Here is a 26,872-nt window from a genome sequence, read left to right as displayed (position 1 = left end):
ATTTTTCTACTTATATATTAAGGGTTATTGATTACAAGCACAAAATTACAGTTACATTTTTTCATCTTTAGAGAAGCCAAAAGTACTAGCACCTGATATTTTCAGTCAGCCTGTTCTTAAACTAATGAGTATTTGGAAAACAGTTTAATGACAAAAATGGCTTATTTGGCGAAGTCAGGACAAAAATTCCAGCAGCCTCGACAGTACCAAAGACTGTCCTGGGAACTTCTGTGAAAAATAGTAAGTCTTCACCTGCCTGAATCTGACCTGGGGTGGAAATGGCCATTAGTTCTTTTTAGCAGCCAGAAGAGCTCTGTACTTTGGTTTTAGTCTGGGATTCATTATGAGAAGAATGTCGATAGCGCGATGATACTTATACTTGGCACTGAGATATCAAGGACTTTTCAGCTTCCTGTGCTCTTGCTGGTGTGCAGGAGCACAACAGGCTGGGGGGAGAGCACAGCCAAGACAAAAGGTCCACAACTCCCATTATGGTGTAAATTTAGGATTGAGGGACAAAGTGACCAATGAAGTATTCCATATCATACAGCGTCATGCCTGATATATAGATGAGGGTTGACCGGAAGGGCTTTTGCTCTTCTGGGGGCTTTCACTCTTGGGGTCTCAGAGTGCACTCTCTCTCTCACTTTCTTTTCAGGACTCTTGCTCATCCAGGATTGCAGTGTCGGGACTTACTTCTTTTGGGATTATTAGGCTGGGCTGGGCCTTGGTCAAGGGGTGGTGAGCAATTATACTGTGCATCACTTGTTTGTATATATTATTATCATTACACATATATATATATTCATATATTAGTAGTAGTAGTATTAAATTGTTCTTAGCCCAACCCACAGCTCGCTTTCCCTTTTCCCCTTTAATTCTCTTCTCCATCCCCTGGGGATGGGGGAGGGTGAGCGAGCGGCATTTAGTTGCCGGCCAGGCTAAACCATGACTTACTACCACTGCTTTGGCAGCAAGTGATGTGCAGCAGTGCAGCTCAGAGGAGCGTAGCAATCCAGGATTCAGAATTACCTTTTCTTGGAGAAGACTCTTGGCCTTTGGCTTCTCAGTAACATTAAACTGGAGATCTGCAACTAAATTATATATTCGAGGGAGTGGGGGGAGAGAACCAAACAAATGGTTCCTCATGATAACATATAGACACGGGACTTACTAGGCAGCCATCTGTCTTTGTGCAATGCTGTCACCAAGACAACTGACATCTGTTTCCAGTTGGGTAGTTAATTCAAGGGGATAATGGCGCATATTTCGTGTTGTTATGATGTGAAATCGTAAGTCTCTTCCAAGTCTCTTCATATGCGTAATAAACAATTACTTCCACTGCAGTTGTGGACACCGAAGGAATCCTACATCTAGCGGAGCTGCAGCAAGTCTCTGATCTTCAGGGCACTTCGGAGCCTCTCTCTTCTTACCTGCCCACACTTTGCTGGGCGGTCAAGACTCTGTAGGGAAATCCTTGTTCTGTTAAAAATGGCAAGGGTTTGTGATCCTTTAGGGTTGGAAGGAATCAGCAGTTGCAGTCAGGATGAGAACATAAAGTATCCCTGTGTGAAAATGCAACAGAAGTTTGATATGGTTTGAACTGGATTTGGCTGTGTCTGGTGTCGGTAAGGCACCGTGCATTCAATATCGCAGCTGATTCTGATGTATTTAACTTTCAAAATATACCAAGTATTACACTATGTAATCTTGGTCAGCATGTAGGGTTTGAGGCTTTTCACCTTTTTTTTTTTTTAATTTTCGGTTTGTTTGTTTTAGCTGTCAATCACTGACAGCAGTTCTATGGATGCGATTTGTAAAATTTTGAACAGCTGTCCATGCTGGGAATTTATACAGCAAGTGTATTTAATCCTTTTTCAAACTTTCAGTTAAACCAGTCGTGATGTCCAGGTGAGCTGTTGGTCCGGGTTCACTTCCTGGGTATTCTGGGCACTGCCGTGTTTTAGGAGTAGCCCTGTGGGATGACATTGTGGCAGGAAAGTGGTAATAATGTATTCTTCACCTGCAATTTCAGGTATCCTGGAGTGTATTCCAGTATGATCAGTGGTAAAAAGGTTAATAAAATTGAGTTTACCTAGTGTTTTGGGCTGTTTACTTGCAGAAATAGGAAGATCACAACCTTGTTGGCTTATATTTGTCATTTTTTCTTCTTAAATCCTGAAGTGTCTGATGCTGCTACCAGAGAATCACTAGTACTTTTCTGATCACACTCTAGTTTTCCACTTTGTAGGTAGTTCCTAAGGTCTGATTGCTGCTACATGTTTAGTCCAAACCACTTGTGCTATTACAGTACTACTTTTAGCCCACAGAGTAACTTTTCAGATTATTCCCAAAGGGAATTGATGTCTTGAATTTCAGTAATCTTTATAATACTCATTAAAAAGAAAAAAAAAGTAGAATAATTATAGAAATACAGCATTAGATTGTATTATTCAATCAGATGAAAAGATCAGGCACAAGAATGTGGCAGAAATAATGCTCAGTTTTAGATGGAATAATTTATTAGTTCCAGTATCCGTATGTATACAGTCATCAGGGAATTATTGAGCTACATGTGTTTGGTTTTTAAAACATCTGTCAACTAAGTCAAAAATCTAAATACAAAGTGTTACATTGGTTACATTTGTGGATTTCTTGCAGTTCCTAGTGGAATTTCATTTTGTATGCTAATCATCAGAGAATATGGAAGTAAAAATAGAATTAAATTTGTGTGCATGTGTCATTTCTTTGGACAAATGACTTGCCCCAGTCTCCTTTAATTGTATTAGAGCATCAAATATAAGCAAATACATGAGGTGGAGTTTTGTTTCTTTTTTTTTCAGATCTCCTACTGTTGGTGTGGAAAGAGACATGCCATGTACATTTATTCATTTTTTTTTTTGTCCCAGTAACAAAATAAAAGGCTGTGGAGGGCCTTAAGGTTCTCTGAACAGTTTCATGACAAGTTGTAGTTGATTCCTGCAGCCACACTGCAGAGCTGATTTCATTGTCATGTATGAAGCAGGCTACAATCCATTTGACAAAACACTTCACTACCTAGCACTTAGGTGCATTATATTGACTGTCCCTATAGTTCACTATTACTGTGTTCGCTGTTACCTGGTATATAGAAAATATTTATGAGGAACTAACTTGTGGGCTAAATAAGCACAAGACTTTTAATGGTTATCTGATACACAGCTTTAAGATATTTCTAAGATACTGCTTTAGGCAACTTTACCATTGCACACCGTTGACCTGTATTTGTGATATTTGACATTTTTGATACATACTGTCAAGGATAATCCATCACAGAACAAGTTTTCAGAATTTCAAGGTGTTCGTTAAACTCTCATAGCTCAAATACAGAAGTGTTTCAGAAAATAGTATTTTATATTTGTAAGTTGAGTAACACGTTTTCCAAGTAAGAAAATTACTAGGGAGCCCATTTCCAGAAGAATACAGCCACCTTCAATTAACAGAATATGTGGTCCAGATGAGATTGGGCTACAGCTGCCTGTTGTCTGAGGACCATGTGTTTCTGTAGGTTGCATCTTTAAATCCCTACCACCTCAGATTTGAGATGACCACCATTTTAATGGAAAAACAAAACATGGAATAAGCTTAGCAATGCTTCTGGTGTTTAAAAATCTGTATTGCTTTCAAATTGAGCACAGTTTTTGAAATAATATAACCATTTAGACCTGTCTGCTGATCTCTTATGTACGAAGTCCCTCAAGACTCGTGTCTTTTTCTCTCCTGTTGTTCAACAGCTCTGTGAAGTCAAAGAAAATTGCTTTGTGTGGTTTGATATAGCTAATAAGGCAGTCAGAGCGCTGAGAACCTCGAAACAACCAAAGAACTGTAGCTTGACTTAAAAATCTCTGGGTAAATGCTCTTGATGATGGGGAAGCATTATTAAAGAAGCAAGTTCACTGAAGTGCATTACCTGAGTAATGCTTAAAGCAGCTGTAGTTCATTCACGTGTTTCGTATGGTTAAATACGGAGATAAACTGTGCACCCTTCTGTTTAACTTTCAGTGTATACTGAATACATAACTAAGTCTCCTGCATGCCTTCAGCATTTTCGTGTCTGCTGAGCTATCTTGGCTTCACTCGTGCTTCTGTAAATTTAGCCTAATGGGAGAGCACGTAGCAGACTTGTGGGACTCCGCGACTTGGGTCTGCTGTTCAGCTGCAGGATCTGCAACAACCCTGGAAGCTGTCTCTGAGAGGAAGACCTCCTTCTGTTTCATGTTGCAACCCTTTGCTTTGTAGATGGGGGCAAAGAAGATGTTCTTGGTGTTCAAAAATGTCAGCAGAAACATCCCACAGAGGAAGGGTGGACAAATCCACCTGCCCATGAATAGACAGGAGTTCACCCACCAGAATAATGATGGCGTGTTGCTGTATCCTGAGACACTGGATCTAAGAGATGTCATAGGGGAGTTGCTGGGGTTTGGGTTTTGTTTGTTCTCATGAATGGCAGCTCTTAGTGGTACTGCTTAAACTGAGGTGGTTGTTCACTTAAGAGGTAGCATTTTCAGGGTTTTTTGGGGGACTATTACTTTTTCTAGGTTGAGTGAGAAATTCCTCTCAGCTGAAGGGTGCTGATACACGGTGGTCCTAAATATAGCTGGAAGTACTGTCTTCTGAGAAGGAATGAAGGCAGCTCTGGTGTATGAAACCATATATACAGTCTGGAAGAGTTATGTGAGGACACTGCTGTTTGCAGAGCAGAGGCTTCCTTCTACAATTAGGGCTGCTTTACACTTTAAAGCCATTGTAGCCATTAAAAAATAGCATCAAAATATGGTTTATTTTTTCTATTTTTTAATGCTTAAGTTCACAACTTGCTGCTTCTGCCCTCTGTTTTGCTGAGAGCAGTGGTGGTTTTGTATGCGGCAGGGACACACAGAAACACAAGTGGGGAGTAGTTGCAGTGAGCTTGGAACACCTTTTTGGCAGCGTTCTTGGAGTTTGGACAAGCACAAGATATTTGAACCTGTCCACTGATGGTCACGTTTGTGTGCAACAGATTTTCGTTGCATCTGATAAAAGTAATAGATATTCAGGACAAAGTTTGTCCATCCTGTGTTTCTTATGCAAGGATGATTCTACACGATAATGCAAATTGTACGTGTCATTCAGAGATTACCCATGAAAGGCGTGGTGAATAGATTTAAAAGTGATAACGTTTATTCATTGTGCGGTTCCTTTTCTCCCTTCTTGCCCTCCCTAAGCATTCACTGGCTGTTCCTCACTCTCTTCCTCCTCCGTCCCGTGAATCCCTTTAATCCTCATCACTCGTCGTTTGCCTGCACCTCTACATTTCCTTCTCCAGTCTCCTCCTCCTCTTCCCTTGCTCCTGCTCTGCTGCCTTCTCTTCCTGTTTCATTTTTCTTTCCTCCTTACTCATTTTCAGCCTTTTTTCTTTTTTTCTTTTTTTTTTCAGTTTTCCACATCTATACCTGCTTTGGTTTATTCCTTCGTTTTACAGGGTTTTTCCTCTGTTTAATCTAGCCTCTTGTTTTCTCTGCTGTTTGCCTCATACTGAACTCTGCTTAGCCTATGTGGGGGGCTAACTTGTTAAATAGTTTAAAGAGAAGATGGCTTCACTCTGAATGGATCTTCATTTAGTGATTGCAATGTGTTCTTTTTAATTATGTATTTTTGTTTTAATTTCAGGTCTTAAAAATTAACTTGATTGGCCACCGAAAGCGCGTTCTGGCATCTTTGGGAGACAGGCTTCACGAAGATCCTCCTCAGAAACCACCTCGGTCAATAACCCTCAGGGTGAGTCCCCATGAAAATTTGTTTGCGTTTTTTGAAAAGTCAGGAAGTGTTTCATAACATTCACATGAAAACAACAGCCACTTTGAGTGGGGTTCAACTTACCTCACTTTAGAAGTTTTACAGTGTAGATGTCTTAGGCTGACCTGCTCAGTAGCACCTCCCCATATAGCCAGCAAAGATAAATTGACATTTTTACAGGGTGATTCATCTGACCTGTTTCAGACATCTAGCTTAAGATGAGATAAGTGGTATCTTAGAAGTACCAGCTTATCTTCTTTGCTCAAGAAACTAGCTCAGGACCAGGTGTGTACAAGCTGCACATCTACGTTTGCCCACAGGAAACCCAGCCCAGCCGATCAATGTTGTGGAAGGAGAGTTACCATTTTCCTTTCACGTTTTCAAATGCTTGCGCTTACTTCTCAGACCTACACTTCATGCTTTCTTTAAAGAGAGCCTCTTTGAAATTCTTGAGATACCAGTGCCATTAAGATGTTTCTATGTAACAAAAGTTTTATCGTATTTTAAATTTTCATTTGTATTCCCTCTTTCAGAAACTTTGTTGCAATGTCCCTGGGGTTTTTCCACACTTGATCAGAGTTAATCTCCTCTCATTACACCACCTTCACTGGGTTTCTCCAATCTAATGTCTTTGCTTCCTTGCTGTCTGTTACCCTTACCCAGTTGTGGTCTGATGACCCATTCCTACTGTGTTCTCTCCAAGGGAGTTCATATCAACACTTTTTATTTTGATATTTTAGGTCACACCTTTTGCATTTCATTGGATCTAATTATTTTCATGGGGCTGTATTTCTGACTGGAATCTCATTTGGGACTAAATTTCCAAATGTCAGGGTGTCTGTGCTCCCAAATTAAATTTCCTGGTGTGAAGAGAAATAGAGAAAGACAGAATGAGGGCTTATTTTTACATACACTTACAATTTCTGTGACCAGCCTATTTTCACCTTGCTTATTCTCAGATGCCACATATAGACATTTAGATCCACCCCCTCCAAATCCATCCTATTCCTAATGCCATGTTGAAAAGGGTCTCAGAAGTCAATAACATTCTGCTCTGACACACTTTGCACAAACATGGGTATTTTTCTTGTATGTTGTTTTTTATGTATTAAATGAATGATTCCTGATGCATGGCAGGTGTTAAAAACACTCCCAGGAAAGAGGAATCATTTAGAAGTCGCACATTGTTGCTCAGTACTTTTAGTGCTCTGGACTGGGGAATTAGTTCCTCTTCAGCAGGTGGGAAAATTTCCACAGCCCATGTTATCAGTTAGGACTGTAGATTCTCAGTTAGTAGTGAAGAGAAAATTGGATGTCCTCCATCTGTAGCCAAAATGATAAAAAGTAGTCTGCTGCTCCACAGCTAGAGCTACAGATGCAGGCAAGTGCTGAATGTCGTTCCTCACCTCATGGTATTGGAGTCTTTACAGAGAATCCTAAAGAGGGGGACACAAGTTTGGATTAAGGTTTTCTTTCTCATCGACTGCTACCATGCCATTTCACATGAAATGAGGACATAGTATTTAGTCTGTAGTTTGCAATAATTTTTATCTTGAAGATTGGTTTAAATAAACTGTCTGCTGCTACTAGAAGATTGATTTATATAGAATGACAGAATGGTTTGAGTTGAAAGGGACCTTAAAGATCATCTAGTTCCAAATCCCCTGCCATAAGCAGGGATGCCTTCCGCTAGATCAGATTGCTCTAGATCAGTGGAAAAGATAGTTTGTTATTTAAACAGTCTACTTTTAAGGTCCCTAGGTCAACCTAAGCATGGATAACACTTCATCTTGTTTGTCTCTTTTTGTATTAGCTTTTAAAATATTTCAAAGGAAAAAATGGTTAAATATTGAGGAAAAACAACAAACATTAAAAATATCCATAAAATAGGTTATTCCTACAATAACTGTGTACTAAGGGAAAGTTATTTTGATTTCAGTCATATACTCGAAAGTTAGAAAATGCTGGATCTCAGGTTATCTGTGCAATCTTGCTTTCCTTCCTTGAGTGCATTATAATCTTTAATTACAGGACCAGTTGCCATGTTTTTCATGGAACCCTATCCTTACCCAGTCAGCACTGGAGGCTGGAATTTAAACTGAAGGAAGAACAATTTAGGCTAAAAATTTGAAGAAGCAGCGTTGCAATAGTAATGATAGTTTAACACAAGCATTAGTTCGCTAGAGAGAATTCCTGTTTTTAGGAACTGTTTAGAGAAACATCTGTGAGGCATGAGGTGCACCTAGGCAGCCTGGGAAATGATCTCTTCAACTCCCTTCCAGCCCTGACCTCTGCAGTTACAGCTTTACATGACCGGCAGGACTGAGAGGTGGGGATTAAGCAGATTCCAATAGTGAAATATATGATCAGGCATCCCTGCAGGATACGTATCCATGCATTCACCACAGAGTGGAAACATGATATGAATACTTGGTGACTAACAGTGGCACGGTACTGAGGGCAGGTTAGCACCTGCACGAGCATCCATGCCTGGTCTGCAGATTTGTTAAGGAGATGAGAAAGCAGGTATGGAGTGAGGAAAAGGAATGAAGGAAGAATGGGAGAGAGACTCATGATTAAAGAAATAGCTGTAGCTATGAAAATACTGATTTACACCTGCTTTTGCCACAAAGCCCTTGGATAACACTTGGTAAGTTATTTAGGTAATTGCCTCATAAACAGTCACTAATTGTATGTTACTGACATTCTGCATATTTGACTGGAGTCTGGAGTCTGATTTATACAAGTGCTGAGCACACAGTGCTGCAAATTAGATCAATAGAAGTGGAGTTTTGAATACAAGCACTTGGAAAATCAGGCAATAGATATTGTAATTGGGCATCCAAGATGTCTGATGTTTTTTAACCTTTGCCTATGTGTCTCAGGTCCCCCACACTAAAGTGGTGATTATAAAATGCCAGAAGTTACAAGGTGTGGTGAAAATATATTGATTGACGTTAGTAAAAGCACTTACGAGCATCATGAAAATGACGATATTACTCACCCTATCTTCAGAGCAGGATTTGAATAGAGTTTAGGGAAGGGGTTTGAGGCCATGAAACGAGGTGAGAATAAAATACCAACTACACGATAACTAATGATAACACAGTGCTGAGTATATAACAACATGCTGCACAGTTGAGGATCCATCTGTGCTGTGAAGGGCAACTTTGAGAAAATAGCATAAAATCATACAATTACATACTGTTCCATAATGCAGAGGCACAGTAATTCTTTTATTCCTTGACTTTGTAGTTCTTGTCGGTATTGCCTTGCCAGCAATCTTCCGATATGGATCTCTTGAGCGAATTTCCTCTTTATATGCAGTTTGATAAAATATGAAAAGCTCAATGAGAGCTGGAATCTGTATGTCCATTGCACAGTCACCTGTCACTTTGATGCGCTGATGGCCCTGTCAGTCTGCTAATGGTGGGTGAATTGTGATTCAGAGCAGAGAGAGGTTACCTATCTGTCTGGAGTGGAGCAGCAAGTAACAGTCAGTAGAAAGGGTCTCGTTTGGTGCCCCTGTACTCAGGTTATTTTCAGGGCAGAGGTATGCGCACCATCTACTCGGAGTTGGGTCCGTGGAGGGTAGATTTTCAAGATTATGCCTCACAAAATCTTCTGAGCATGTGCAGACTACAGCTTTTCAGAAGCTTTTAACTAGGCCAAATGTAGGTGGATTTTTTTGAGGGAGGAAAAAAGGCTATTCCTAAGAGGAAAACACTCCTTTATTTGCCCTGGGAAACGTCAAGTGCTTGTCTCGGATCATAGGAAAGCTAGAGAATTAAAAAACCAAAAAAAAACAACCGCAGTAAATTAAAAGTTGCTACACAACTATATATCCCTGGGTTTAGCCAACCAACATGAAGAATACTAATCTGTTACTGTGATTGCAAGGAATAATGTCACATAGACTCCTACACTTCAAATATTAATATCAGATGTTACTATCACTTGAACGCATACAGAGAATTGCAACTTTCCTTTCCATTTGGAGGAGATTACAGCTCTCTGGTTTCTTACACCAGATCTTGTTTCTTAACAGCGTGTAGCAAAGTACCTTGATGCTTTGCAGAATTAGGTTTGCTACAATGTAATCGGGCATGAAATATCCACTTTAATTCTTTCTTTAAACAAAAAGGTAAGTTTTTTTACCCTCCGTGCACAATGGAGCGTGTCTTTGCTTCCTCTAATCTTCAGATCCCTTCTTGTTTTTCAGTATTGAAGCACAGTATTAGAGCAATAGGTAATTTAGACAAGGTCTGCACTGTGTAAACATACTCCTGGCTCCATTATGCCTCCAAAGAACTTAACTATCAGAGAGGTCTCTAGTGACAGATAAATTGAGCCCAGTAACCTACATCATGAGAAAGGAAGATGTTTCCTCATCCAGTTGTTATGACAGTGTTGTACAGTCCACACTGGGGTGGTATGTGTGCAGACTGCCTGGCCGGTACGCTGTAGCTCTGCTCCTGCTGATTGCCATCTCCGAGACAGCGTTGAGCGGTGGAGCTAGGCACCAATGTTTGTAACTGGTGTTTGAACAAGCGATGTGATGTGCATGAGAATAGGTGTTTCCAAACATACATCCTGTGGCTGGCTGTGAGCTGTGTGTTGGCAGATCCTGGCAAAATGTATGATCCAGAGGACATGTTTAGCTGTTTATTAGAGTTCATGTATCAATTCGCTGTGGTGTTTGCACACAGACTGATATGAGGTCACAGTTCAACACACATTACAAGAAGAGCCTGGTAAAATATTTGATGCTTTCATGCATTCTAGGAATTGTTTAGCTTGTTTCTGATATCCTGTACTTCAATGGATACTTGCAGAACAGATGTTCTCCAAGACCTACAAAAATTGCAGACAACATGTCTGTATTTTGTAAATGTTCGTGCATTTCTTTTTTCCAGCAAGAGATGTTGCTAGAGTTCAAATCACATTCAAATCACTTTCACTGCTTAGAGTGGCTGCTCAGAAGTGGTGAGAATGTATTTCGCCTTACAAATAGCTAGTCCTAAATCCTGGCTTTATTTGGGCCTTGACAAGAAGTAACTCACTGTTTTATCTCTCTAGCAGTCCTAGAAGGGAGTATGTGTTGCACAAGGAGGTTTTGGAGAGGGAATTTGTCACTAGTTCATGTAAACAGTGAAGTATTTTTCCTTCCACGTGGGCTCTGCACCTTAGTTATCAAATCTCAAAAGTTCATCGATGGTAACCTCTACTTCAGGAATTGCTCCTTAATTTTTATGGTATGAATAATTCAAATACACTTTTAAATGTGTGAAGTCAGCAATATTCTGTTCTTCTGATGCCACGTTTTTCTCCTCTCTGTCCAGGAACCCAGCGGTAACCACACTCCTCCTCAGTTGTCTCCATCACTTAGCCAAAGCACTTTCACTACTGGTGGCTCCCTGGACGTTCCCCACATTATCATGCAGGGCGATGCAAGGAGAAGAAGAAATGAAAACTATTTTGATGATATTCCCCGGTCAAAGCTGGAGAGGCAGATGGCACAGGTAGGGTTAAAACGATGCTGTTAAAAGGCTGCACCTTGCTGCAATTGATTGCAGAACTGATCCTAACCATAGCTGTGGGTCATGAAGGCTGAATTGTAAACTGCAAAGATTGGTAATTTTTCCAAGCCATCTGTTCTAGTTCTCTATGTTTCAAATAGTGTAAGTTGGTGTGCGGTTTCTCCTGAGAGGTAGAGTTTTAGGGGTGCTTAGGTGCCTGGAGGCTGAGATGAAGGTGCCTCCTGCGCACCAGAGCATGCAGCCTCCCACTGGCACTGACTGCCTCTCGTTTCTGTAAAAAGGTGCAGATTCGTCAATTTCTGAGCAACCTAGATAAAAAATAACTGACATCAGTTCACTGCCAGAAACTCAGAGGACTTGGGGGCTGGTGATTGCTGCATTTATTAATGAACGGGGTCAGCGGTCTGCTAAATTTTGTGATCTGGGGATATATCTTGAGTGTTTTAAAAAACTAATTTAACTGTGCAACAATTCATTTGAGCATCACAGGCTCAACTGGATGTTCAATCAAACTTGTTCATGAAAGGAAGCCTAAAGTAGCCTCTATCTCTAAATTTTTCCACTCAACCACAATCAGAGTACTGCTGATTTTAAATCAAGCATACATTGGCCAGAGTGATGTCTTGTACCGTTCTAAAGGGCAGTAAAGTTAAGCTTGGACAGCTTGTTGGCGAAAATGCTTTAGGATGAACTCAGCTGTTTTTTGGTGGTACGTAACGACGAAAGACAGCCAGATCTTACACCATGCGGTGCTTTGCAGCGCGTGTTGGAAATGGGGCTTTGATTTGCCATCAGAAGCAGATGGGCAGCCAGGGTGGTTCCCGGAGCGACTCGCTCCAATGAAGGAGCAGGTTGCTGCATGCCACCCTGCGTAGAGGCTTCCCAGCGGTTCTCTGCCTGCCACAGCCCAAAATAGAGCCTCTATCCAAAATTCAGCCTCAAATGGAAACAGCTATGCAAATAACTGTGTTATGGCTAACGTAATGAACAAAAGGCTGCAGTCTCTCAGCTAATTGCATGAACAAGAAGTAATTAAATAAACAAGCAAAACAAGGTGCTGCCGTTACCTGGGAACACAGAAACAAATTGAATTCCATTTGTTCAGAGGACATTTCTAGAGAAGTGAAATTGCATTTGGTTGGGTGGGGCTGTTTCCTTGCCTTTTGTTAATCTCCTAATTTTCTACTGTATAATCTTATTGTACAGAATTAAGGGGAAAGTTGCCTAGTGAATGAGTTTGTTTTCAAACCAAAGTCTCCTGGGCTTTTGTGGCAAGAACAAGGTTGATCTGAAGCAAGCAAAAGCCCCGTTCTTAACATGAAAGTAGTTCTTTGAAGGTCAATTTAGGTGTTTGAGTGTGAAATACATGCTTATTCATGGCTGAGTAGACTGGTTCATCTACTTAGTTTGTTTTATCATTTGGTTCACAAATCCCTATCCTCACTTCCTCTTTTGGTCACTAACATGGAAGAAAAAAAAAAAAAAAAAAAAGCCCCAAAAAAGTACTAGCAATTCTTCCTGTCTCCTTTTCACTCTTTTCTTTTCATGTTTGAAGTCCTGATGTTCCCAAGAGGTATGACACACTCTCATGTATGGCACCTGGAGATTGTCTTTGGGCTGTTAAAAATTGCCTTTCCAAACGGACTGTGATATGTTGCATATCCAAAGAGAAAACTGAACAGTTAGTACTTATACCACTCCAAACCACTTTAAAACCAATTAAGTGCTGGGACTTTTTTGTTGTTATTGGAGTGTGTACCCACTGAATCAATGACTTCAGTGCCTTCTCTTTAACTTTCACTGTGGAATATAGCAGTTGTCCTTTGGGATTCCAAAGGGGAAAATGGATTCAGATGAAATCAATAAAACCGTGTTTTGTGTTAGTCCCTGAACTCCAATCTGTTTGGAGTCTTTCTCAGCTCTGCCCCCAGATTCTGCAGTCCCGATGTATGTAAAATTCTCTTTGACTTTAATGGAAAAGTCAATGACTCCCTCTGGTGATCATTCTCACTAAATTGGACTCACCCCATTAAGAGGCTAATCAGGGATTTCTTCAACCATTCTAGCCCAAAAATAGATTTTTAAATTTATTTTTCGCAATATGTGCATTGCTAAAATGAACTATATTTCCTTCAATCTTTTCCCCCAAAGCCCCTTTGAAATTAAAGGTAAAATAATTGTTTCCGGAAAATAAAGGAGACCTAATCAGTTCCTAACGTCAGCCTTCTGCTCCATGTTGGTTTTTTTATCTAGCGACTTCCTCCTTGCAGTTTGAAGGTTCCTTTGGCTTATGTCAGATAAACAGCAACTTCTGAACTGATAGCAGTCCAGCTTTCCAGCTAGAATACTTCTCACAAAAAGAATGATCTAGAAAGATTATTGGAATTGCTTTGAGGATATTCTTTGTCTTAACCCTTTCTTTGCCAGGCTGTTTGCATGCTGCTGTATGAATCTGCATGTTTACTGGATGCTAAAGTGGACAGATGTGCATAAAGACATCTCTGCTGTGATTTTTTGAACAGGTTTTAGGTGTGTTTTTGACAATGAGACTGATGGATATTTTTAATGGCCTTGAAGAGAGAGGCCAACACGGTATTGTGAGCTTATTCATGGTATTGCTTTCATGAACTTCATTTTATTTCAGAAATGTTAGGATAAGACTATTTTTAGCTTCAATTCAGAATCTAAAATCTGAAGATATTTTGAGAAAATGGTGAGATCTGATGTTTCCATCTTTACTATGTCCTGTGTTTTCACTGAAATTTTACATAGGAGTCAAGTATGTTGATCTTTGCATCAGATATCAACCAGTGTTTGTTAAAACAATGAGCACATCAGTTTAAATCTGTTTCCTTTGGTCTACTAAATGAGTTTAAACAATTCTCTAAACCGTAATCAAATCTGCTTGTAAGTAATACAACACTTTGTTTCCTGGAGGAAGCACTGATTTAAATTTACTTAATGTGGGTGGTTTTGTCTCAAGGCCAGTGTGTACCTTCATTCACAGTTCCCTTGCAGGCTGTTTGTGACCTAAGAGGGGAAAATCCTAATATAAACAATGAGTCTAACCAATTTAGATTCCCCACTGGAATAGGTTTAGTCATCCAGCTCTCCAGTTGGTCATCCAACTTTGAAAGTCTTTGACATCTGGTTGGATAAATCACAATTGCCAAAAAGGTAATACAGAAGGTGGTTAGATGGTTTGTTTTCAAAAAAAAAAAAAAAAAAAAGGGAAAAAACCCCACAAAATCCAGAAAGGATTGAATAGTCTAATTCGTCTTTGACTGTGGATTTTGAATTCTGAGCCTGCAAACTGTAGATTAATACAATCAAATTAACGTAGTTTAAAATAACTGAGGTTGCTCTTAAGATTGCCTAAACTTTTAAAATAGAAGTGAAATCATGTAGGCAAAGCTTAAGGACTTTAGAACCAAAATCAATAGGAGATGTCCCATTGAAGGGATTGGACTCTTCATTCACCCCTGAAATTGAGGAGGGAGGGAGTGGGAGGAAGCATATATTTGTAGGGAATAGCTTTGGAGGTTAAAAGGAAGCATAGCTACATTCATTAAAATACACCAAGTAAAATATCAGGTCTTTAGGATTTGTGATTCTCCAGGCAGCAGAGAAGCTTTAGGTACTAGCTGCAAGCATACCCCAGACTGCCAGCCCCAAGACTGTTGCTATTTATTGCTCCAGCCAATAACACAGTGCTTTCAGCCAGTGTGGTCCATCGGACCTCTCACTGTGGTGTTCAGAGCGCTGCAGCCCGCCCTGAGCTGGCAGCGAGGGCCGAAAGCATCTTTCCCATGGCAGGTGGGCAGGGAGGTGTGGGCAGCACCTCTGCCCACGCTGCTCCGTGCAGAAGCAGAGCTGGGTCAGGCATCACCTCGGTGCTGACACACGCTCTCCCCACGGGGCTGAACCTGCAGTGCACCTCGAGATGGGAGAAGTCTGTTGTTTCGAGAGGCGGGCAACTCTTTAGGGCTCCAGGTAAAGCTCCGGGCTGTGTCTGCCTCTGAGAGAAAAAACTGGTAATGAGTCAGAGTAGGCTTTCTGGTAGGATAAACCTAGTCAAGGCCCATATGGGGGACACCCCAGTGGGCTGTGATGGAAGGAAGAGCATCCTTTAAGGACTCAGAGAGTTGGAAAAATTATTCACAAAGGCTGGCAGGAGGAGTTCTTTCCCAGAGATGCTGAACCCAGTCTTAATTTTGAAAGCCTTTCTGGGTTCTTTGGTCCCATGTTGCTATTTTGTTTTATTTTATTTTTCTAAAACACAAGATAACTTAAAGTTAAGGTCATTGTAATGACTGGGTAGTAAGTTTGAAGTAAAGCTACTCCAGTTGTTGGAATTCTGCCTTGTAACATTGTTTGTGAGATGCAATAATTCATTGCAGGATTAGGATTGATATGCAGGAGACAGTCATTTAAATGGAGTTAGTACCAGTGATCCTTTGCCTGCAATAGAGGAAAAGTGTAATAAAAACAAGAGAGAGAATTAGCGAAGGCAGGTTTATAGGAAAATTGTGAAATAATTTCGGTGCTTTCTGAAATAATGCCTTCAATGCAATAATATCTTCCAAAACTTCACAGATACTAATGCATTCATATTTCCAGTGCACTGTGGGGCTACATGGTTTAAAATCGTATTTTCCATTTTACAGTGAGAAAATTGAGGTACAGGGTTGTTGTGGTTGACTGAGATGATACTGAAAGTTTGAAGAAGCCAAAAATAAACTCTTGTCTTGTAAGACCCAGCTTGAGTTTTTTAACTTTTAACCACAGTATGACATTTTTCTATTTGCTTATTTCCTGTTTGTTTTCCTGTCTCCTTCTCTGCTTTGTAAGGATTTAAAGATTACGGTGAATGAAGGAAAATATGCCCAGGAGAATATTGGTGTGTAAAATGAGATTATCTAAGAAGCAATGATGAATGGGGTTTATCAATGGTTGAAATGACTGGTAAAATAACAGAATTCTTTACTAGCAGATTTAAGAAGCAATAAATATAAAAATACAGTTGTCTAGATTATTTGATTCTGTTGTTATTTCTAAGGTTTCTTACTTTCATTTTTTATAAGCGTAAAATAGTGTATGTTGGGAGGACGAACAGCCAGCCATTTTAAAGACAACTGTGTAAAATCCAAGCAAAATGCTCTAAGGTTCATATTTTTAGGTGCATTTTATTTTTAATATGGAAAGATGACTGAACTATGAAGACTTTCACTTTAACATCAGAAGAAAAGCACTTAATCTATTTTTATTGCATGATATAGATGTTACAGACAGTTGTCTTTTTAGTTCAGATAGATATTAATGCCATAGAAGGCTGTATCTTGAACTCTAGATTTTAGCAGACTTTCATCTGTAAATCCCTTGAGTATTGTGTATTTAATGGACAAGTAAACTGATGAAGAGATTATGAAAAATTTAAGTAATTTCTGCCTGAATAGAAAGATGAGACTTTTTTCAAGAATGTTACAGAAGCTAGCATTTTAGAAATAAAGTCGTGGGATGTGGATCATACCTACATGCTGCTTCAGCATATGGAATTAAGGAAGCCGCTTCTATATTTGGTATTGATGATCCAAACTAGAGCCATAAATACTGCACCGAGAAGGAGACAGATGTTCTTTCAAGAAGGGGACAGATGTTCTTTATTAATTTACTGTTTTTCACACTCAGTCTTGTGAGCTAGAAGCTCTACGTTGGAAAGGTTGTATGAAAAATGGAGGAGGACCGAATGGAAAAATGGAGAAGACAGTGTAGTTTCTACTGTCAAACTATTCTTATTGAAAATCTGAATATTTCAGAGTCAAAGCTGGATTTTAATATCTAACATTTGTATTTTTCAGCTGCTGGAAAAAAGTTCTACTTAGAGTTTGGGGTGCTCTTCTGAAAGAGCCCACTTTTTTGCTGTTGGTGTTTTTGTGGAGTTATTTTGGCTTAAACGTAGATACCTGTACCTAATGTTCAGAGACCAAAGTCTCATAATCTTTATTGATGGTATTTGTCCAGATGTTTGTATCCTCTGTGCAAAGCTAAAAGACTGGGGCACACTCGTAGCTGGCACCACCAGCAGAAGGGGTGCTGTCAGTCGAAGGAGGCTTGGCTCCTCACCCCGCGTCGCGAGGCAGAGCTGCGGCTGGAGAGCTGCACCTCCAGGAGCCGGCCAGGGCAGCCGTAGCCTTTGCCAACTGCTAGAAAGACCCTCCGTCAGTCCTCCCCAGCAGGAACCCAGCTCCTGGCTTACTGGACGGAAATCAAGTGAAAACTGACTGCCTATCAGAGACGATTGTCATGTGAAGACGGGTGTCAGCTGGGTGAGGGGGAAGGACAGCCCTATTACTGGTCTTGCGTCATCGGAGGAAAAGGTGCAGAGTATGGCTCTATGTGGAGGAAGAGGTGGAGGTGCACAGGGCACAGAGCATTGACCCCAGCGTGAGAGGCTGCCTTTCCTTCTCTCCCTGCCACCAGCTGGAAGGGGAGGTCATTGCAGGCTCGCTGTGGTCCTGGACCGCCACCTCCTTTCCCAGGCTGTGTGGGCCACGGCATGCACCTGCTTGTGAAACCACGCTAGGAGGTGCCGGCAGGGCGCGCTGACCTGGAGCGCGGCGCCGCTGCCTGCCCCTGTTGCCCACTGCCTGCCTGAAAGGAAGCTGCTCCCAGGTGGCCAGGGCTTTTCTGGGAATCTTCACGTAAAGTCTTTTTTCAGGAGAAGCAAAAGAAATATACCAATGCAAAACACATATACTTCTTCTGATAAGCAGTGTTATTTCTAATTTTTGCTTCTCTAAAAGAAATACTAACTTCAGATTTCAACCTCCGTCTCTGAAGATCTTGTTTTCGAAGGAGATCTGTGATTATTCCTGCTGGTAAGACAGGCTCTCCCCAGAGCTCTGCAAACATTGAGGGAAGTAACATCTATTGAGATGGCACAACTGCTCTCCCACGGTCCTAAAACATTTGGAGTGACGATTACAAAAGGGGCCAGACAGCCCCATTCATCCAAATCTCATTTGTTTCTTTCGGCTGTTGCACCTTTTGAAGACTGTTCGCCATGCCAAGAGTGATTTTTCTGGGATTTGATCCAAAATTCTCCTCATTCCTGGAGCTAGGCTGCATTACAGTTAGTGAGTTAGATAATATGCATCAGAGGGAGCGGGGTTTGCCATTGTTCCTCTCCTTACCTCCTGCGCCTCCCTGGAGCCGCAGGATCGGGAGATGGGGGCCATTTCCCAAGGCTCAGCCCTGTGGTGAGACACAGAGGGAGAGGTGGCGGGGGAATGAGCCTGGTGGTTATGTTCAACAGCTCCTCTTCTCCCCGTGAACTGGCTCTGTGACGTGGAAGTGCGAAAGAGCGTGGGCAAGACTTGCCGGGGAGCGGTGAAGAAGGCAGCAGAAGGTCAGGAGTCACCAACAAACTTCTCAGACCAGCTCAGGGCTGAGCAGACCACTGGGGAATCTGTGTTTACCTAACCAGGGCCGTGCCTTGGTGTTTTCTAGACCTCCATTTGATGTTGTTACTCTCCAGGATTCTCTCAGTTTGTCTCCATCCTCCTTGAAGTGCAGTGGCTAAAACTGGACGCTGCTCCATATGAGACCTCGCTGGTGGCTGCGTGTGGCCCAAAAGTGTCTTCTCATGTCTTACAATATGCTACTTCTATTAAATACCTCCTTTTTTATTTAGGAGTGGGAAGTTCAGCGAAGGCCACCAAGATGGTCAGGGGCCTGGAGCACTTGCCCTCTGAGGAGAGAGTAGAGGAGCAGGGCTGACTGGAGAAAAAGCAACTTTGCGTACAAAAACAGAAGGAGGAGAGGTGCTGACTGGATGGCAAGAGAAGCTTTCTCCCCATGAGTACAGGCAAGCAGGGCAGCAGGTTGCTCAGAGAGGGTGTCCGGTGTCTGTCCTTGGGGGTTTTCAAGACCTGACAGGATGAAGCCCTGAGCAACCTGGTCTCATCTCACAGCTGCTTCTGCTTCAAGTTGGATTTGGAATGGAAACTTCCTGAGCTCCTTTCCAACCTGAATTCTCCTGTGATTCATTATCTTATTCTTTTGCAAGACTGCCATAATTATTTTGAAGTATACTAAAACTTCCAGATCTTTTTGTGTCTTCCCACCATGCTGTTAAAGAGCTCTCCTTATTTATTTGCTATTTTACTTATGTATTTAATCTTACATTCACAAGGAATGCCCTTGTCTCACTGGATTTCATCTAACCAGTTTCTGTAGTTCATCAAATCCATTTTCAGTTCTTACTCTGTTCTGGAAAGTTTCTCGCTTCTGGATCCTCCCCGGAGAGCCTGAGCTCTCCTTCAAGCCACTGCATGGCGTAGGTTATTGCAGATTGCCTCAGTGTGTTCCTGTCCAGCTGTGCTTCAATATCAATAATGATTCTCTAAAAATGCATTTCAACTTCTTGTGCAACCACTGCATTTTGATTCAAACTAGTGCATGGGGCATGTTACATGTCACTGCATCAGGAGTTGCGCAATCAGTGTCCAAGACCTGCTGTACTTCTCCTTGCTGCTGATGATTTAGTAGGCCAGTTTTCCAACAAAGGAAGGAGATTTGGTCTGAGATGATTCATACTGAATAACCTTATTATAAGCATCTTGAATTTTTCTTAGCCCGTAGAAACTCTGTCAGAAAACACATGGCAGGCAATATCATGCTTTTTCTTTGTTAGCCCCAATAATATATACATAAGTATATATACACACACACATATATGCACGTTACTATGTGTTTATTTCAAGTGGCCGGGAGCAACGTCAGAAGGTCTCATAGGCCACAAGGACCAGGGGATGGTGACTGGATTTTTAAACAACTTTTCTAGTAGCTTGCCAGTCCCTGCAGTTAGGCGGGCTATAATTTCCCAAATAATCCTTTTCTCCCATCTTAAATATTCTTTTAGCCCTTGTTTGGTCCTTTTAGTATCTTCTATGACTTTCCAAGGATAATTGCTCCTAATTTAGGTAAATCTTTGCCATCTCCTAAAGTGCCATCAGACGAAGTTCGCTGAGCTGTGCTGAATACATCAGGTCTGCCTTCCACACAACTCCTGTTCCTTCTGCATACATTGTCCAGATATTCTTTTCTGTTGCTTTTCTCCTTTCTTCTCCCTAGAAAGTCTATAATTTCCATGATCAATTTTACTGGTTTGTGATCCCTTTCAATACAGTTACTTTCTGTCCTCGAATTATCAACCAACTCTTCCCTGTCTATAGGGGGGGAACCTAAAGTAAGTTCTCCTTAGGTTACTTTGTTCTCCTTGTGAATCACTAAGTTGTCCCCAACATAGCCCCTAACGTTGAAGACCTGTGTATGTCCTGTCCTACGTTTTTTCTAGTAAATATATAAGTAGTTAGAAAGACTTGAAGCTGATGGGAATGTGCGAACACTTTGTAACATGATTGGCTACTGACTTTATAACAGGTGACTGAAGTAATTATGCTGAATTGTCTTCTCTCACAAAGGAAGTTAGCAAAAACAATAAGAAATATTATTTCTTCTGTGAAAATGGCCTTAAACAATTCTTTTAAAAGACAGTCATAAAGTGATGAGGTGACCGTGTCAGAACTGTGATTGCTGGGAAGGGAAAGGAGATGGATGAGTGGAGAGCAGGTAACGTGGAGCCTCACCTCACCTCACTCTCTCCCTCCCTCTCTCTCACACCGTTAATCAGTCACCTGTATCATGGGTAGTGGATGGCAGGAGCTCTGCAGTCCAGGCTGTTCCTTTTCCCCCTTCCTTTGCCTCTCCTGCCCGTCAGAGTTGTGTCCCACGGTGACTAGACAGGGAAATCTTTTATACATGAGACATCTATAGCTATCACAAAAATGGTATCGTGATAGCAGTGTCTTGTTGCAATGTTACTCATAAGCATTTATCTTTTGGGAAAAATAAGATAAGTGCATGTTTGGTACTAATGAGGCAGTAGCTGATGCTATATTTTGCTTGTCTTTACCAAGGAAAGACTAGGAAAACGTTCTTAAACTGTCTTCTTTGCAGAACCTCTGTGTCAGTGATATTAAGTGCCCAAGTGTATTTGTGTTTATTACAGTGGAAGTGCATGCACAGATTGAATTCTTTTACTTCTTTTTGAAGGCATATGTTTTGGGATCTGAAAATTATAAGTGTTTGAAGCCTAGTCCCAATTGTCCCTCCTACTCCCTATTTTCTGGCCTCAGATATTCGCTTAACCTTTTTCCTTTCCTTGGTTCCTTCCTCTTCAGCACAGGGGTATGCAACTTTAAGTACTTCTCCTGGGGATTTCATAATTCATTAAAAAATTTCAGCACTTTGAAGACATAAAATATGTATATTGTAAATGCTAAATATTTTTACAGTGGTGCAAGGAAAAGGTTGGTTTCTGAATTTGAATTCATTACCTTCCTTAAAATTAATGTTCCTTCTGTACTGCATTTCAGTACCTTAGTCGTTCAAACATTAATGAGTGCAGAACGGAGTAATGAGTTTTGCACTGCTGCCCTTCTGACTGGGCATTCATACAGTCACGGGAAATTCTTGGCCTCTGCTGGTCTGCTTGATTTATTATTGACTTAATAAGTCACCTGTATTTAAAGATGATTTAGCTTAAGCCTAGATCCTCCAACCTTTAATTCTGGAGGTAGATCTGTGTGATGGGGGTCAGTTCACTTGAACAGTCCTTGGAGCACAGACCTGGACCCAGCACTTCTCTCACAGGTGAGTGCTCCAAACATCTGCTTTTATGCACTCTTCTTTCTCCAAAGAATGAAAAATAATAAGGGCTTCCCTTCATTTATAAAAGGGGTTGAAAACAGCCTATCTTCTGCTGCCTTAACCCGTGAAAGAGGAAGATGAAATACATAGGTGTGAATTCCCTCAGTCAGAGAAGGGCATCAAACTGAGAGCTCCTGACTCTTGGGGAGAGGATGCTAACTTGTGAGTTTACATTCGGAAGAAGATGAGCTGGGGAACGAGGGGCACGGTGGGTACCATTAGCGTGTGTAAGAAACAATTTGGTTCCCTGCCCTTTTTCAAAATGGTGCAAGTTAAAACCTGCATCACCTGTTCCTGAGCCAGCACGAAAGCAGCCGGTGGAGGTATCTGGTGTATTTGTGTGTTTACACGCTGCAGCACAGTAGGGCCACTGTTGCAGCCACGCTGTGTCGGTGCAGCAGCCACGCCGCTCTGCGGTGGAGGCAGCGCTGCCGGGAGAGCCCCTCACACATCTGCTGCCCAGGGACAGGCACCGGCTCCTGGCTGATCTGGCCGAGGCACCACGCCACTCCCTAAAGGCAACTCCTCAGGAGGAGCAAGATTTAAGGATACACCTTTGTCTCCAGAATACCAAGGTGGTGAGAACCAGCTGTACGATATGACGGCATCACGGAGGCTGTACAATATGGTGGCATCACAGCAACCCTGTGCCAGCATTGCTAGTGCCAGGGAGAAATAAAACGTCTGCTAGCATACAGTACTGTGCTGCCTTACCTTACTCTTTTCAGGACCTCAGCAAGCGTGTACGAATGGCGCTGCGGTGTGTTTTCTTGATTACCAGATGCTTGGGGATGCGGCACCTGGTATGGAAATGCCTTCTCTTTTTCTGGTCTCTTGAAAAGCAGAGGTACAACTTCCTGCCATGGATTCCCATTCCAGAACCCCCACCTCTCCAGGCAAACAAATGTAGGCATCACAGTGATGGGCATGGCTGGAGCATCCAGTTTGATTGACATACAGGAAAAAGAGGTCATTAGTGCTAACTAGTGCACTGTTCTCATAATGGTATAGCAGAAGTAGCTGGAGGGTGTTTGCTACTGGCCTTGTGCTGAGAGTACGTGTTTGTCACGTGGAGGAGGATTGTTTTGTAGCAAGTTGCAGAGGATGAGGTAAAAGACCGTGAACCAAAGTCAAAGTTTTTGTTAGCTAATGCTATCAAAATGTAGAGCCCTGTGCATCACAAGGGAGGAGAAAATAACTTTGAAAACAAGATGGAGGAGAAGAAATTAACTGGATATGGGAAAGTTTAAGAATTACTGACGCTGAGGGAAGGGATGTGTGCATATGCATTTGAAATCATGAAGGAAATAAGGGACAATTAATAACATTTGACAGCCACTAGCCTGTCTGGCAGTGCTCGGTAGTCAGTCCAGAGGATACCAGCCTGCTCTGACAGTAACCAGAAGCAATAACCTAGTCTGTCAGCAGCCAGGCAGCCAGGTTGCAGGCTACAAAAGGTAAGAGCAAGAGCCATATTTCTAAGAAGAGTTGCACTTCTTTGGGTTGTTTTGAGCATCGGTGCTAAGTTCCTGCTGCTGCTGCTGACAAGAACCAGCGATGCATATTCTTGCTGTTGTTAAATTACTGATATATTAATTGCTATCTATTCTGAATGCTGCAGTTGCATTTTTCGTGCGTATTTATTGCCTTTCGTTGCTGCCTGCTGAAGATACTGTGGGCAGATCCTACGTCTGATGCTTTGTTTTAGTTGCCTGGCTACTGTAAAATGTTATCTTAGCTTTTGCTGAAGTGTCACAGATGCTTTCTTGATGAATGTCCAAACAAGGAAATATGTAAAAGATGCTAGTGTATGCTATGCTTGCCTAGTTTTACTGCTTTTGCTAGAGATGCTAAAGTATGCTTACTTTGCTTTGCTACTACAGACTATTTGTAAAATAATGTAGAAAGTAGACTGAAACCTTTCATTTATACAGTGGACTCATGGTCAATACCAAAGGTAATATTATCTGTATCTTTGTATTTAAAGGAACTGTTGATGGAAGGAGATGGTGGGCAACTCCTTCATTTAATTGTAATGCATTTTTTCTGGTAATTGCTACAAACAAAACCTATTTTTTCTGTTGACTGTATTGCCAGGTTTTCCCTTCCTCTCTCTGTGCAAGTCTCCCACAGAGAGAGATTCAAATCTCAACATTTAATTGGGATGTTGAATTCAAACTTCTTCCCTGCCAAAAACTGAAAGTAACCAGTGTTTCTTCTGCTCCCTGCATTTTCTGTTTATGCCTGCATAACTTTATCTCTTTACATCACCAACACTTCTGACTAAATTGTTTTCTTGTACTCACAGTTTGAAACCTCTTCTAAAGTCTCTGAGTAAGCTGTGTTTCCTTCCAGTCAGTCCAAAAATATTTTGTCAGCAAATAAATAAAAAAATTACTTTTAACAGTTGTTTTACTTCCTTCTTTAACCTTATTGCAAGCTTTTACCTAATTATTCTTGCCTTTTGGCAGTTGCGGTGCGTTAATGTTTACAAGATGAGATGTAGTTTTCTGTTTATATTAGCAGTCCTCTGTCTGTGAGATCTGGACCAACCAGAATGCAGGATATCCTTTCTCATCGATTCATCAGGTTCATAATGTAAGATACAGTGATAAATGGCTATGTTGTCACTCTATGGATGTACAGTCTGTTGCCGTGGTGTCATCTACGGGTGTCACGTCGCTGAAATGACCAAAGAAGTTCGTAATTTGTCCGCCCTCTTTTGGGATCGTGTGTGAGCGCATCCGTGTGTCGTGCCGTGTGGTTGGCATCTGTGGGCTGTATGGTGTCCATACAGGACGGGGGGGATCGCCAGCGGCAGTCTCGCTCAGGGGGCTTTGACTTCTGTTCCTGATGTTTTCGTTTGCTCACTTTTCCAAAGCCAGAAACCGTGTAAACAGCTCAGTTTGCACAGTTTCACCCCCACAATGTGTTGTGCTGCCTTTTCTGTGTTAACCTACAGGCTTTGTCTAGCTGAGGAGCACCCTGTGTTTGCAGAGGCATTTTTGGGGAATTAGAGGTGACTTTGATGGTGCTCTGAGTTTTCATCACTTCTGTATTAGAGGCACATGTGCTGTGCACGTGACAGCAAACCTGCTGATGCGTATTGCAGTGTTGTGAGGATGACAGCCAGTTGTTCAGCGTAGTATTTCAGAGCAGCTTTAGATTTCTCCTAATTTCGGTCATAAAACCACCTCCTTGGAGCGTTTCTGCCAGAGAGGGGCCATTTTGGCCACTCAGCTTTAGACACTTTTAGAATGTAAGCCATGAACCTGTTTCCATTATTTCAAGAACCAAAGATATAAGGAGCTAAAAAAATTTTTCTCGCTCTAGGAATTAAAATGTAAGCAAATGATGAGGATTTGACTGGTCCACAGAACATTTAACATTCTTACAGGGAGAAAATTATTAATTTTTCAGCCAGAAGCGTTGTATCTATGCACACTCCAATTTATTGTTGTCATGGTGACTAATGCATGTTGCCATAACCAGGCATAAGGCTTTAACAGGTGAAAAGTTATAAGATGTGGTGCTTGTTAAAAATGGATACATTCAAGCCACTCAAAACTAGGATTTTATTTTTTCTTCTTCTGTTAACGTGGAGGGGTTTTGGCACTACCTTTTTATTAAAAAATGAGGCAGGTATTAGATTTCATAGAAGTTGTATTGAGATTACTTCTTACCTGTGATGAGCTCTGCATTCAGGTGCCTTTAATACAAGTCAAATACAGTTCTCAGAGAACGGGATGAGATAGAAAAATGTGCAACAATTGTGAAAAATTACCTAATAGCAGTAGCGTGCTTCCATAGCTCATTTGACATCAAGCATCTGACCCTTTCCCGCGCACTGAGAAGTGCACATCTGCCCATTTTCAGGGTTATGAAGCACTGCAAGAGCATGAAATATTGGTCTTTAAAGGTATGACTTTATGATTAAAAGTTGTCACTGTAAAAGGATTAAATCTTTACCACTCTGGCACCTGACTTGAGACTGTTTTGTGATTGTAAATTCTTTATATGCAAAATGTGGAGCAAAAAATCTTCTTCCTCAAGGTCACTGAGGCCAGAGCAGGGAAAGGCAGTGGATAAAGGTATGGGGAGGTTAGAATACTAAAACACAGGTATTACAGCAAAAGCCACGTGATAAATTGCACAGCTGTCTGATGAGCTGTAAAGTTAGATGAGGAATAAATTATCTTCTGCCTTTCTACTTCATCAGAGAGATAAAAATCTCCATACGTATATCGTGTCATAAAAAATACATAAGCTTAAATGTTTGATTATTTCTTATAATTGCAAATTAAATATTCAAACCAGAAAATCCTTATCCTATCATATCTATTTTAAAAAATGAAATCAAACATCACAGTTGGTCCTGCATGGCAATTTAGGAACATTTCTATACTGCTTGAAAGTGTTTTAGGTGCTTATGAAGGTCCTGAATCTCAATACGTCACCCATGAGTTGTTCCAGACCAATTCCTCAGATTTAGAACTACTAAGTAATTCATATTTTTCTACTCTAGACTTGGAATTGATGTTCCTACTTGGTATTTTACCTGAAGTTAATTGCCATCGTCACATACTAAATCTCAGAATTTCAGTATCTGACTAGAGTCAGTCAGCTGAGGAGTTCCTTTTCTTCCTGTAGAGGCTTTTAGGCCCAGATTTATGAAAGTATTTAGTTGCCTAAAACTTGTTTAAAAGCCTTTTCCCCCCCTTTTTTTTTTAATATATTAATAAAAA

General features: G+C 41.2%; 1 protein-coding gene across 16 annotated transcripts in view; it reads left to right on the top strand.

The window, feature by feature from the left end:
- Nucleotides 1-26,872, top strand: part of ANKS1B (ankyrin repeat and sterile alpha motif domain containing 1B) — a 476,662-nt gene that overhangs the window by 416,061 nt on the left and 33,729 nt on the right. For 3 of the 16 annotated variants that reach the window (XM_086610938.1, XM_086610939.1, XM_086610945.1), the window contains 3 exons: nucleotides 5,689-5,796; nucleotides 11,157-11,336; nucleotides 24,651-24,725. The exons of 2 other annotated variants lie outside the window; for them this stretch is intronic. In XM_086610938.1, coding sequence (XP_086467064.1) covers nucleotides 5,689-5,796; nucleotides 11,157-11,336; nucleotides 24,651-24,725 — 363 coding nt within the window. The remainder of the gene's footprint in view (nucleotides 1-5,688; nucleotides 5,797-11,156; nucleotides 11,337-24,650; nucleotides 24,726-26,872) is intronic. 11 more of the 16 variants (XM_086610942.1, XM_086610943.1, XM_086610941.1 and 8 more) reach the window with 6 other exon arrangements.

Source organism: Tauraco erythrolophus, chromosome 4 (genome assembly GCF_009769465.1).
Source record: "Tauraco erythrolophus isolate bTauEry1 chromosome 4, bTauEry1.pri, whole genome shotgun sequence".
Classification (NCBI taxonomy): Eukaryota; Metazoa; Chordata; class Aves; order Musophagiformes; family Musophagidae; genus Tauraco; species Tauraco erythrolophus.
The sequence above is the reverse complement of the archived record's forward strand: the minus strand, read 5'-3'. Positions and strand labels throughout refer to the sequence as shown.